General features: G+C 42.1%; 1 protein-coding gene across 1 annotated transcript in view; it reads left to right on the top strand.

Annotated features, from left to right (window-relative positions):
* Ykt6 (YKT6 v-SNARE) overlaps nt 1-15,051 on the top strand; it is a 65,803-nt gene that overhangs the window by 23,241 nt on the left and 27,511 nt on the right. Inside the window, exon 2 of the mRNA XM_068388194.1 lies at nt 10,338-10,556. Coding sequence (XP_068244295.1) covers nt 10,367-10,556 — 190 coding nt within the window. The 5' untranslated portion in view covers nt 10,338-10,366. The remainder of the gene's footprint in view (nt 1-10,337; nt 10,557-15,051) is intronic.

Genomic DNA, 15,051 nt, shown 5'->3' with positions numbered 1-15,051 from the left:
TAAGACAGATGTTGGCATATCATCAACATGTGGTTGATTTCATCGACAAGCATCACCCACAGAAACTTCAGGTTTGCCATGTAGTTGCGCAGTTCGATGGTGTTTGCTTAACTCATTTCAGAAAAATCCTCAAAAGCCGTACCAAGCCACTTTCTCTCGATAGGTTCTTTAAAAAATCTACAAAACGGTCTAGTGATCATGATGAAAAGAAAGAAAGTGAAGCAAAGAAAAGGAAGACCGAATCTAGTGAAAGTGATGAAAATTAAAAATAAGAAAAGAAAATAAATGTAAAAAAAAATAAAAAATTATAAAAATGAAAAAAAAAAAAAAGCTAAGTTGCGGTAAGTTAAAGCTTGTAGTGTAAGTTATCGTACGTTATCGTAGTCGCCGTCCCTACCTCCTCGCTGATCTTCCGTCTCCTCCTGCGTAGCAGTCCCTACACCTGCGCTGGCCTGTCGCTAAGGTAAAGTGTTAATAAAAACCCCTTTTTTATTTATATCTTTATTTATATCCTTTTTTTAGATATTTCTGTATTATTCAATTGTATTAATGTTATGTGTAATTATGTGTAGCCATTTATTAAGGAGTTATTATGGGTTTTTAGGCTGAGGAATGAATTAAACAAATTACCGTGTATTCTTATGGGAATATTTGCTCCAACATACGATCGTTTTAACGTACGAAGCAGTTTCTGGAACGAATTAAGATCGTATGTAGAGGTATCACTATCAAAATGCTCCTTCCTAAATTGACGAAGGGTGAGGTTTGTGCTCTCAATGATTTCGAAATATCTCTTGAAGAGGTATTTCGTGTAGAGTTTCTTAAAGTTGGAAATCACTTGCTGGTGACATGGGCTGGAGGTGTTCGGTGGAAGATAGAGAATCTTGATGAAGGAATATTGTGGTGCAATATCTTCATGGAGGGAAGGAAGGTGAGCAGGGGCATTGTCCAGCACTAGCAGGCATTTCATGGGGAGGCACTTCTCGTCCAAATACTTTTTCACAGTCGGGCCAAAACAAATATTTATTCACTCGATAAACAATTGTCTTGTTACCCAGGCTTTTTGATTAGCCCTCCACAACACGTTTAGATTTTCCTTAGTGACTTTGTGGGTCTTGAAGGCTCGAGGAGTATCGTAGTGATACACCAGCAGGGGTTTCGCCTTGCAATCCCCACTGGCATTTGCACAGAGTGCAAGGGTAAGCCTGTCCTTCATAGGCTTATGCCCAGGTAGCCTCTTTTCTTATGCCGTGATGTACGTTTGACGAGGCATTTTTTTTCAAATAAGCCCAGTCTTGCCGCAATTGAAGACTATAGTCTTCCCGGACAGTCAACTCGTCGAACGTCTTAACAAAGGCTTCAGCCGCTTTCGTGTCTGAGCTTGCAGCCTCCCCATGAAGCACCACCGAATGAATTGAGCGTCTCTTAAATTTTTCAAACCACCCACAAGAAGCCTTGAACTCTGGGGGTTCCTGCTTCAATGTTCCTTCTCCTGCGTCGGCTTCGGCCCGAGCGTGCACGAAATCAGCGAAAATGACGCTGGCTTTCTGGCAGATTATCGCTTCGGGTATAGTGTCTCCAGTCATTTTTTTGTCCTTTATCCAGACAAGCAGCAGTCTCTCCATCTCATCGTGGAGGTGGCTCCTCTTGCTGGAGAAAACAGTCATGCCCTTAGAAGGTGTTGCTGCTTTGATAGCTTCCTTCTGCTTCAGAATCGTTCCTATAGATGGATTTCGGCCATATTCCTTCGCGAGCATACTTAACCACATGCCGGCCTCGTATTTCTTGATTATTTCCATCTTTATCTATGGAAAGCATCATCCTCTTCTTTCCCTTGACATCAGGGACTTTCTTGGGACTCATAGCTAATGATGTATCATAAGTATCACACGCGATAACAGTACGTACAGTAAAATTGTTACAAAAGCGAAATCACAAATATTAAGTCAATGCGTACGATACCGCTGCCGGAACGAAAAGACATAGGAACGCCAATGCGTAGATGCACGATGGGATACAGTACAGTAAATGCCGACCAATAGGAGAGCAGGAGCTTAGGGTGGTAACTAGCATCAGAGTAGGGAGATAACCAATGGGAACGCAAGAGGATGGTAGCGAGTTTACGGGCTAGGGGCGGGCGATATTTTAAAATCCGTTCTGATACGGTCGGGCTCCCGCTCCATACCGCCTTTCCATGCCCGAAACATTTTTCGTGATCCGAGTCGTAAAATTCTTCATCTTTTGTAAAGTGAAAATTTTGTAACCTGATTCTTTCATAGCTAGAGGTTTGACTATTACAGTGAAGTGCAGACTTTTCAAAAGGCCAGCTTCAATAAGGAAAGTAGAAATACTGCTAGAATTAGGTGCTAGATTCTGAACTAAAACTTTTACCAGAACTATGTCCATCTTGTGAGAAGCCTTTATAGTATAGGCCATTTTCTGGTGTACTGTATCCCCAAATGAAAATATTAAGCGAGGCACAATGAAGAGGAAAGCCACGCTGAAATATCAGACCCACGTCCTAATGAGTTGGTAGCCAAACCAAGCTAATTGGTAACTGCTGGTTTCTACTAATGTTTGACCTGAGTGTGTATGAGTATTGCAATATTGTATCTAAAATTGCTTGCAAAGCTACTGAAATACTGAGGCTAGCAAGTGGACCAAACAGACAGTTTTTGCAAAATGATACTATAGTTTTGTAGTCTATCCTATAAGCAAAAGTACGGTACTGCACGATGATAAATGCAACAACATTTGCTAAAGTGCTTAACAACCTTCCTGGCCCCAATACCGGATGGATGGGTAATTTAAAAGCTAATTTTAAACATTTAAACTTACCCGCTGGTTATATAACAATAGCTTTATTCTTCTGTCCGGCAGAAATTCAAAACTCGCAGCAATCGCATCGATATGCCAGGTATACACTAGCGCCACCACGGAGCTAGGCCGAACTATTCCTCCCAGTATCAGATTTTCTTCTGCCGCCATATGGGCAACAACTTTAGGAATTCACTCGCCATTTACCTGGAATTATCAGTGTTCTTGGTGATGTACAGTTATTTGGTTTTGACTTTCGCATTATTGGACTCGCTTTCGGATTCTCTTGAATACCTATTGAATTTGGATTATTTGGATTATTTTTTTACCCTTGCTTGACTTTGATCTCTCTATTTACTTTTCAAAATGGCTGACCCCTCCCCTTCATATAGGAAGTGTGTGAAAGAGTGTAAAACTCGGCTTCCAAAAGCCTCTGTTGATCCCCATATGATTTGCATTAAATGTAGGGGTAAAATTTGTATTTTTGAAGATCGATGTCAAGAATGTTTTGAATTATCCGAGAGTGAGTGGTTGGCTTATGAGCGCTACTCTCGCAAACTAGAAAGGGATAGAGTTAGGCCTAGTTCCTCTCGATCTAAAGATTTATCATTTTCTAATATCATTGAACCTAATTCTTCCCCTGTAATGGTAGATCCTGAACCTAATTCTGTTCAATCTGAGCCTACAATGAAAGATATGATGACAGAGATCCAGGCTCTTGGTTCAAGGGTGGAATCGCTAGCAGCGGACAGAAACCAACTTATGTCCGATGTTAATCAACTTGAAAGTGGTAATATTAAAAGTGCTTTTAATGTGTGCAGTGATGTGGAGGGTGCGTCTGCGCGATCTTGTCGTTCACCTAGCCTTAGACCTCTTTCAAGCTAGAAGTAAAGTCGAGTGGCGAAAGGGAACGAGAGGCATCATCACTCGCGCAGACGTGCCCTTGAGCGTTCCTGTTGTCTCAATGTCACAGATCGCTCACCCTCATCATGGGAAAAGTGAGGTTAGTTTTTTATCCTCATCCTCAGATGAAGCTACACATGGCAAAGTCTGGCGTCATGCTTCCAGACCCCTTAAAAGAAAGGCGGATGAAGGCGCGCAGCGACGCGATCCATCACCGCAAGCGCCTGGCTGTAGCCATTGGGACTCACCAGAGCGTTTTCAATTGTCTGTTCAGTGTTCTCCTCCTAAACGTCCCAACAAAATGTCGGTAATTGACAAGGGGATTATTCAGATTGAGTCAGAGCTTATTCCTGAGTCTGGTGTTACAGTACATGCACCACCGCTTCCATCAGACTGGATTCCATCTCCCGATAATGTGGAGCGTTATGCGAGTGATGAAGAAGGCGAATTCACAATGGAAGTATCGACTCATGTTTCGTCTAAGGTCGATCCTAATTGGTCTATGCTGCTTGACACGAAGCAGCAACTCTCAACGTTTATGCAGTCTTATCAGCCCCCTGTCAGCAAAGCGTTTGTTCGTCATGATTCCGATCGTGACGTGATGTCGCACAGGCAGCCTACCTTTATACACGATGTTGAGCAGGGTGATGGGACTGCTTATACTAAGGCTGCTAGTGTTAATAAAGTTTCTATTTCTCTTGACAGCAAACGTCAAGCGAGCAAGCGTGACGTAGAGCGTCATCATTCCAGGCACGACGATAAGCGCCAGGCGGCTGAGCGCGAAGTCACGCGCCAGGCGCCTGAACGCAACGTCGCGCGCCAAGCACCTGAACGTGACGTCGCGCGCCAGGCGCCTGAACGTGACGTCGCGCGCCTAGCTAAGCGTGACTTAGAACAACAAGAACGTGACATCATTTGTCAAGCATACCGTGACGCCCAACGTCAGTCGGATTCAGTACAACATGCGCACGGACGTGACGCCAAGCGCAATATTATTGAACGTCAAGTAGGCAAACAAACTGAACGACTTGATCACGCGCACCTCGCTGCTGACGCTTGCGCTCGCGAGCGGCGCCTTTCGGAACTAGAAGCTGTTACACCAGCTGGAATTATTTCGGAAGAGGATCAAGATGATCATTCCTCTCTGGATGAGCCATTGGACATTGTCTCAGAGGAGGAAGGAAATAAAACACCACAACACTCTGTTGATCTCAAGAAAATTATGTTGGTTTTTCAGAATTATTTCCTGACAGCTTTACTCCTGAAGCTCCTCGCTCACCTTCATCGGAGTTTACCGTGGGATTATCATCAAAAGGGTCAAGGTTTACTAAGATGGTTCTCTCCCACTCTTCTAAGAGAGCTTTGAAGTTGATGGAAAATTGGATGCAATCTAAGAAAGTGTCAGGAAAGACAAACTTCTCTTTTCCTCCAGCCAAGTTAGCCTCCAAGTCTAGCGTATGGTATGAAACAGGTGGTGTCCTAGGCTTGGGAGTTCCTACCTCTGCTCAGGGCAACTTCTCGAGTTTGGTAGACTCTTCTCGCCACTTAGCTATGAGAAGGACGAAGATTTTATGGTCCATAACTGAGTTTGACCATCTTCTCAAGGGCATATATAGAGCTTTTGAAGTTTTCAACTAACTTAACTGGTCTCTGGGTATCTTGGGAAAGAAAGTTTCTGCTTTAAAGGACCCTGAGAACCTTATCCATATAATGTCCTGCATGGACAAAGCTGTTAGAGATGGCTCAAATGAATTAGCAGCCCTATTCACAGCCGGAGTTGTTAAGAAAAGAGAAACTATGTGCTCTTTTCTCTCCATGGGAGTCATTCCGTTTCAGAGGTCAGAGTTGCTTTATGCTCCTCTTTCTCCTTCTCTTTTTCCTCAGGAACTAGTAAAGGAGGTGGCTGCTGCCCTTACTCAAAAGGCTACTCACGACCTAGTCTCTAAATCAGCAACGAAGGTTCTTCCAATGTCTTTCTCCGCCCGTAGATTCAAGGAGGATTCTACCTTCCCTCGAACAACACAGTTTTTTCGTGGAAGGGCAGTCTGTAGAGGCAGCTTCAGATGCGATAGTAGAAAGGCCAGAACAAGGAGAGGTTCTAGGTCAGGCAGAGGCAGAGTCTGACTGCCTTCACCTTCAGACAGCAGGGGGGCCAGGCTAAGCAATTTTCGGCAGGCCTGGGAGAGAAGGGGGCAGACCCATGGTCCGTCCTAGTTTTAAAGAAGGGATACAAAATCCCTTTTATTTCAAAACAACCATTAATTTCAAACCCGGTGGATCTTTCTCCCAAATACAAGTTAGAGTCAAAGAGGCAGGCCATGCAGCTTCAAATGTCTCTTCCTAGAGAAGAATGCGATAGAGAGGGTACGGGACTTAAAATCACCAGGCTTCTACAACAGACTGTTCCTGGTTCCCAAGAGGCCAGTCCTAGATGTAAGTGCCGTCAACAACTACATCCCGAAGACAAAGTTTTCTATGGAATCCCAGAGTACGGTTCTTGCAGCAGTAAGGAAAGGCGACTGGATGGTCTCATTAGACCTCCAGGATGCTTATTTTCATGTCCCGATTCACCCAAATTGCAAATGTTACCTAAGGTTTGTGTACAGTAAGGAAGTACAGTATTCCAGTTTCAGGCCTTATGTTTCGGCCTCACAACCGCCCCTCTAGTCTTCACAAAGATCATGATGAATGTGGGAAGCATGCTCCACTCAAGAGGTATCAGAGCCTCCTTGTACTTGGACGATTGGCTACTAAGAGCCCCATCACTCAATCGCTGTCTGGAGGATTTGCGTCTGACAATGAGTCTGTCAAAGGAACTAGGACTTCTGGTGAATTCAGAGAAGTCTCAATTGATCCCATCCCAGAAGATTCTTTATTTGGGGATGGAGATTCACAGTCTGACTTTTCAGGTTTTTCCATCACCTGCAAGAATACAGCTAGCTCTCCTAAGGCTTTGTGCCTTTCTAAAGAAGGAGGGTTGTTCAGTGAGGGAGTGGATGAGTCTCCTGGGAACCCTCTCTTCACTGGAACAATTTGTGTGTCAGGGGAAACTAAATTTACGACCCCTTCAGTTCCATCTCAATTGCCACTGGAACAAAGAGGACAGCCTCGACAAGAAGAGCATTCCTCTTACGGAACCAATAAAAGAGTGCCTTCGTTAGTGGAACAACATAAACAGGTTCCAGGAAGGTCTCTTTGCAACAAAAGAGCCCAGACCTTGTGTTGTTTTCCAACGCCTCGGACTCGGAGTGGGGAGCAATACTGGGAAAGTCAGAGATTTTGGGTCTGTGGACAAAACAACAGCGAAGTCTCCAAATCAATCAAAAGGAGCTGCTAGCAGTCGTTGCCTCTCAAAAGGTTTGAGAAGCTAGTACTAAACAAAGTAATACAAATGAATGCAGACAATACCACAGCTTTGGCGTACATAGCGAAACAAGGGGGAACACATTCGAGGCCTCTTTACGAGATAGCAAGAACTCTTCTCATTTGGGCACAACAAAGAAATATATCCCTGTTGACAAGATTCATTCAAGGGGAAAAGAACGTGAGGGCAGACAGCCTCAGCAGGAGGAATCAAGTTCTCCCCACAGAGTGGACACTGCATCTAAATGTATGCGAGAAAATTTGGAGGATTTGGGCCGCCCTCTCAAAGATCTATTAGCGACCTCGAAAACCAAAAGACTAGAGAATTATTGCTCCCCAGTTCTGGACCTCGAAGCGTCACACATAGACGCGTTCCTGATGGACTGGTCACACCTAGACGTGTACGCTTTCCCTCCTTTCAAAGTGCTGTACAAAGTACTACAAAAGTTTGTGTCTTACGAGGGAACCAGATTGACGCTAATAGCCCCCTTCTGGCTGTCAAGAGGTTGGTTCACAGAGGTACTGGAATGGATGGTGGATGTTCCAAGAAGCTTGCCATTGAGAGTAGATCTTCTCAGACAACCCCACTTGGCAAGAAACCATCTTAATCTCCCAGCTCTACGTCTGACTGCCTTCAGACTATCGAAAAACTCTAAAGATCTAGAGGATTTTCGAAGGAGGCAGCCAAGGCTATTGCTAGAGCAAGAAGTACTTCTACTATCAGGGTTTACCAACCCAAGTGGGAAGTGTTTAGAGCATGGTGTAAAACTACTTCAGTTTCTTCATCCAGTACCTCTGTAGCTCAAATTGCCGATTTCTTTTTAGAACTTAGAAGAGGGCACAATTTCTCCTCCTCAACCATCAAAGGGTACAGGAGTATGCTAGCTACGGTCTTCAGGCATAGACATTTAGACCTCTCGAATAACAAGGACCTTCAGGATCTCAGATCCTATGAAACCTCTAAGAAACGTCAACAGGATTCACCAGCCTGGAATTTAGATGTGGTTTTAAAATTTCTTATGAGTGACAGATTCGAACCTTTGAACTGCTTCTTTTAAAGATCTGACTTTAAAGACTTTATTTTTAGTAAGCTTAGCAACAGCTTAAAGGGTCAGTGAAGTTCACGCTTTTAGCAAGAACATTGGCTTTAGAAACGGCAAAGCTACATGCTCCCTGCAGCTTGATTTTCTAGCCAAGAACGAAAGTCCTCACCCATGGCCAAAATCTTTCGAAATTGCTAACCTTTCTGATTTGGTGGGTGAGGAGCCAGAGAAGGTTCTTTGTCCTGTTAGAGCACTGAGGTTCTATTTAGACAGGACTAAAGGTTTAAGAGGCAATTCAGAAGCTCTTTGGTGTGCAGTTAAAAAGCCTGCTTTACCTATGTCTAAAAACGCCTTATCATATTTCATAAGACTTTTGATTAAAGAAGCTCACACACACTGGTGAGGCAGACCTTAAGCTCCTGAAAGTTGAGACGCATGAAGTTAGAGCTGTGGCAACTTCTGTAGCTTTTAAACAAAATCGTTCTCTGCAAAGTATAATGGTTACAACGATTTGGAGAAGTAAATCTGCATTCGCATCACATTATTTAAAACGTATCCAGACTCTTTATGAGGACTGCTACACTTTGGGTCCATTCGTAGCAGCGATTGCAGTAGAGGTGAAGGATCTACCACTACACTCCCTTAATCCCTAGTACCCTTTTCCCCTCTTGGAACTTGTATATATTTTTACGATTGGAGGAAATTGTTAGACAATCTTCCACAATCTTTGACTTAGTCAGGTGGTCATTTGTTCCTTGAGAGCGCCTGGAACAAGGGTATTAGTTGAGGTCCTGTCAACATAAAGGTTATTCACCGTTTGACAGCTCCTAGAGTTCTTCAGCCCCCTGGGTGGATCGCTGGTTCTCAAAGGACAGCAGACTTATTAATGCAGGGAACCATTGAAGTCAGCTTCCTTAATAGGTACGAACCCTTAAGCTAGTTTTGTTTTTAACTGTTACGTGAAATTCCATTAATGTTGCTGTCTCTGACCCGCCACCAAGGGTGTCAATCAGCTATTGTTATATAACCAGCAGGTAAGTTTAAATGTTTAAAAATTATATTTTTATAATAAAATAAATTTTTGAACATACTTACCCGCTGGTTATATAACTTAAAATCCCACCCTCCTCCCCTCTAGAGACCTATGGGCATGGAAAATCTGATACTGGGAGGAATAGTTCGGCCTAGCTCCGTGGTGGCGCTAGTGTGTACCTGGCATATCGATGTGATTGCTGCGAGTTTTGAATTTCAGCCGGACAGAAGAATAAAGCTATTGTTATATAACCAGTGGGTATGTATGTTAAAAAATTCATTTTATTATGAAAATATCATATTACAGTAATCATAAAAGGAGCACTAGCTACTGCAGGCAAAGTTTTATCTTGTACAAAATACATAATTTTGTTCTTTGCTGTGAGACTAGCTTATGAATTATACCTGTATTTATAGTTCTTTGATTAATTTTATCATGAAACTTGAAGAATCATGAATTTCCCCCCCCAAAAAAAAATTATAGAAAACTACAAAGTCATTCGATAGATTTGAGATCTATTGTAAGGTAGTAACAGTCATGCTGTAACCTTTTTATGTATTGTACTGTAGACACTAAAAAAAGATGATCAATGTAAATTTTATCTAAACAATACTCAGGGAGGGTACTGAAATAAAAACATGGTTTTAGATATAATTTTTTTTTTTCACAGGATTAAAGTTATTATGTGAGGTAACATGCAGCAAAAGAAAAAAAAAATAAGAACTAGTACAGTAGTCTATCATCACTGAAAGAGGATACAACCAACACTTTCTAAAATAGGAAAAATTGACCATCACTAATCACATATAGTGGCCTTAATTAATAACTATATTTTGGGGAAACATAAAGATTTTTCTTGTATAGAAGTATTGTAGCATTATATATTTTTAACACCAATAATCATATCATGATCACAGCTAAGAGTACAGTTTAGTATCAATATATTAAATCAATCAATATAGAATCTTAACTAGACAATCTTTAATTCTCAGTGCTTTGCTTTAGTGTCCAATACTGTATTTCTTAAATTTAATTGTCCTGAGTAACACAGTAGTATTATTTACCTGTGGATGCTCATCATTATTTAGTCTCTTGCGACTTTATGTGTTATAAACAAAATATGTATTAAATTACAGTATGTTTAAAGCAAGTACTTTAATATTAATTTCTCTTTGCAGATAACGTACATTGATTGTACCCATTCAAAATGGTGAAGTTGTTTGCAGTTAGTATTTTGTACAAAGGTACAGAAAGCGCTCATCTTCTCAAAGCAGCTTACGATTTACAGCAGTTTGGATTCTTTCAGCGTGGATCGGTGCAAGAGTTTATGACGTTTACAAGCAAAATTATCACAGAAAGATGTAATGCTTGTTCACGACAGTCTGTTAAAGAACAAGGTGAGGCACAGTACCTTACAGCCAATATGCTGCTTACAAAAATATTGATTTTGATTATTTAAAGACATCATATGATTTTGCACAAATACAACCCTTTTTCTTATCATATGGTTCAGAGATCCTCTCCCTCCTCCACATTAACTTATTGCATGAATAGTAAGTAAAACTAGTTAGTTCTGGTCCCAGTGCTTGATCACTGGCCTAAATTCATAGGTAGATCTGAGCACAATCTTCTTTCATCTAGCTAAATACTGTATGCTATTTATCCTTCCAGTGTGGTTTCTTTTTCTTTTATTTGTTTTCTTTTTGATGAAGTTCTTTTTGGGCTCAGCCATGTCGTCCTGATGGAAGGTTCCTTTAGACAGCTTTCTAAGGGATATTTGGTTACAGTGATACTCCCAGAGAATTGACATAGGTCTCCAGAATTCTAACTCCTGGCGCGAGTATCCTTAATATAGCTCTTAAGGATATCGCATAATATCATGGGACGTATTTCTTGATACGACACATAGCAATCTTCACCCCAAATACAGTTTTCGCTTTGAGGGGGAAGAGTGGCGAAAATGAAGGGGAGCCCTTGTCAAGGTTACCAGGTGGATCCCCTCCTGGTACCACCCCGGCGAACTATTCCTTTTGTAGTAGCTAATTAAGCACGATGTTTCTCCCAACTGCTCTCGGTTTTGTTACTATTGCAAGGATTATTGCAATGCATTCTCCAGCATCTTCATCCTCGGGAAAGTTGAGTATTTAATCTTTCCTGTGTATAATTTTTGGCTCCCTTCTCACAGTTAAATTAGCATAATTTAGATGTGTTTAGTGGAGCAGAGCCATCACCGGAGGTGGCCATTTTGGGCCGCTGTCAAATGCCATAAATGCTTTAGTTAGTAGTATGATGTTCCCGGTATTTAGCTGTAATGAATTCTAGCTATTTAGGCAAATTATACTAGTGAAGATAAGATTACACATGCAATATTTCCTTTTCTATTAAAACGTTTCAATAGCATACGTTAGGGCCTCGGTGACATAGCTTAGCCGAGATCCCGACTCAGGTTAGGCTAGCATAACGCATTTTAGTATACTTTAGTAACGTTATCCCCATTTATCCTCTCGTATCGTTTTATTAATTCTATCGGAGATAGAACATCTCCCAGAATTACTATCATAATTCGATACTCGTCTCTTTTAGATATATAAGGATAAAACCTTCCTTCCCTCTGAGTGCCGCCAAAGGCGGCAACGTTATCTTTCGTCTTCCCTTAGAGTATTGTACTCCGGCTTGACTGAGATAGTGTTTCTGTCCATCCTCTTTGCCGGTGAGCATCCCGGCTTTGAAATACGACAGTAACTCAGAGTATTCAGTCTTGTTGCTGGCAACTCTACCAATGGGGGATTAGTCATTCCCCTGCCGGTTACACTGTTACCGGCATAGGAAGCCCGGCTTCCCTAGTCCACAACCGAAAGTGGTAGTACAATTGCCGCCACCTTCTCCCTTGTGAACTAGAAGACAAGTCTTATCCGCCAATGTCTTAGGCTAAGGAATTGTTATTACTTTGTTGCCGAAGACGGCACCGGCAAAGAAACTGTTTCCTTGATTTGCCGGCGAAATACCTGCTGCCTTCTTTCTTTGCATAATATAAGACCCTTTCCCTTCCCCCTTCTGTCCCTAAGCCGTCACGACCACGACCCCTGTGGCCGGTATCCTACAATCACCTCGCTTGCCGGGCTGATTTCGATGCCGGCCGGGCTCCTACAAAGGCGGCTAGATTGCCGTTTCGACCTTCCCCCCTAACAGAAGCAAGGCTCCGGGAAAGGTTGAGCCGGCTGTGACGGCTGCCGGTGGGAGACCCATTACATCTTTGAGTATTCTTCAGTCCTTCCTTGGACTGCCATCCACAAACCCTGTAACCGGCAGTGCAGCCGGCAACAGATATTGTGGCTGGATGGAAGCTAGAATTATTACATTCTCTCCCCTTCCATTGGAATCCTCATTCGGGAAAGAAGGCAGTAGAGGCAGTAGTCCCTAAACCCTAATTATTATACTAAACTATAATAATACGGCAGTCCTTCTCTCCATTCTCTCTCTCTATCGGCTAGTGCCACCAGGAACTACCCTGTGTTCCACAGGGTAGTGCTCTAGGCCCATTACTTTTCATACTATATACACATGACATGTGGTTTGGCCTAGAAAACAAGCTTGTTGCATATGCAGATCATGCTACTCTCTTGGCATCAATTCCATCCCCCGAATGTAGATCTGGGGTTGGTGAATCCCTTAATAGAGATTTTGCTAAAATTAGTGTATGGGGCATGAAGTTGAATCCTAACAAAACTCTAAGTATGATTGTAAGTAGGTCAAGGACAGTGGCTCCTCAACATCCGGATCTCAGTATTGATAGTTTCTTTAAATTTGTATGACTTTTAAAATTTTAGGTGTGATTCTCGACAGCAAATTTACTTTTGAGAAACACATTAGGTCTGTGTCTTCTTCAATTGCACAAAAAATTGGTTTATTGAGAAAGTCTCTTAGGATTTTCGGTGATCAATCTATTCTGAAGAAGTGTTTTAATTCTTTTATTCTACCTTATTTTGAGTATTGCTCTCCTGTCTGGTCTTCAGCTGCTGATTCTCATCTTAATTTGTTGGACAGAAACTTACGGTCTATTAAATTTCTTATTCCTGATCTAGATATTAATCTCTGGCACCGTCGTTGAATTTGTTCATTATGCATGTTGCATAAGATTTTTTATAACTCTGACCATCCTTTACATTCAGATCTCCCTGGACAATTCTATCCTGTTCGTAATACTAGGCAGGCAGTTAATTCTAATAGCCAGGCCTTCTCCATCATGAGGCTCAATACTACACAGTACTCTAGAAGTTTTATTCCAGCTGTTACCAAGTTGTGGAATGATCTTCCTAATTGGGTAGTTGAATCAGTAGAACTTCAAAAGTTCAAAGTTGGAGCAAATGTTTTTATGTTGACCAGGCAGACATGAGCCTTTTTATAATTTATGTATGACATATTTGTTTTTGACGTTGTTAATAGTTTATATACGACATATCTGTTTTGACGTTATTACTTTTTTAGAATTATTTATTGTTAATTTGTTCTCATCATTTATTTATTTCCTTATTTTCTTTCCTCACTGGGCTATTTTTCCCTATTGGAGCCCCTGGGCTTATAGCATCTTGCTTTTCCAACTAGGGTTGTAGCTTGGCTAGTAATAATGATAATAATAATAGTAGCCAGTATTCTTGCAGTATAGCAAATACAGCAGCTAGAAAACTACAATATACTGTATAACATACAGTAGTATGAATTTCCAACATACTCTGTGTATCCTTTAACAGTCCATTGTTGAGACCACTAAACAAATGTTGAGGTAAGCATTCCTTCAACATTTTGATGTATCCTAGATCATCAGAACACAAGATTTTACCATGCAATATTAATATTTCTCTTGTGGGGGGAGTTAGTGCTAGTATACACTGACTCCGGCTCTAAATACTAGAGCTATCCCACCCTATATTTCCCTAATAAGGAAATTTTAAAATATTGATATTGGGGAAGTTCACAGCAATTGCCTAGACAGGAAACACTGATATGTGTCTTTCCTATTTCTTTTCTAGCTTACTATCCTAAGCTATAGTTATAATAGTAAGTTTTACTATTAAGGCATGTGAGATTTATCAGTTAGATAAATTACCCCATACTCATTTCACTCTTTCTTTCCTTACAGGAGTAGGCCAAGGTGAAGTGTGCAGTCATATACTGCAATCACAAGAGTAGGAACTTTTGGGGTCAAGATGTGCAGGACTCATGCCCCCGGCTCCATCGCAACTAAAACCCTGAGGTATTGGGACCCGAAGGGTTGCACCGACTGCTCGGCCTTGATGTCCGAGGGTTTCGATGATCCCAAGACATCGGAGTCTAGGGATACTGTGAGGGAAACGCTTCGAAAGTGGGTAAGAGGGTTCCAGAAGAACTCTCCGGGACCTTACCTACCCAGCGAATCGATCAGAAGCCTTCTGTTCCCTAAGGCAACATCTGACATGGTTGTGTCTCAGGTACTAGTCGAAGCCTCCCTGTCGATTGAGGCTGACATTAGTAAGGCTTTGGAAGGCATGGACATCCATCAGGAAAGGATGTCAGAGGTGTCATCGGATATCGAGAAGGATCTCCTTCAAGAAGATCCTGAAGAAGAGGTGGCCCAGCCACCCGAGGAGGAAGAAGAATCCGGATCGACAGAGACGGAAGACCATCTACTGTCTGTGACGGCATATCAATCTGTGCCATCATCCTCTTCGGCCTCAACTTCTCAACCAGAACCGCCGTTCCCCAATAGCCAAGCGTTTATGGTGCAGATCCAGCTGATGATGGAAACTATGCGCAAGGAACAGTAGGAGATGAGAAAGGAAGTCAGGGAAGTACACCGCGCGTCCGCTTCTTGCGGCTCCCACAAGCGGCCCAGAGTCTCTCACTTACCCCATTGCT

Source organism: Palaemon carinicauda, chromosome 15 (assembly GCF_036898095.1).
Source record: "Palaemon carinicauda isolate YSFRI2023 chromosome 15, ASM3689809v2, whole genome shotgun sequence".
Lineage (NCBI taxonomy): Eukaryota > Metazoa > Arthropoda > Malacostraca > Decapoda > Palaemonidae > Palaemon > Palaemon carinicauda.
Note: the sequence above shows the minus strand (reverse complement) of the source record. Positions and strands in the feature narration are given on the sequence as shown.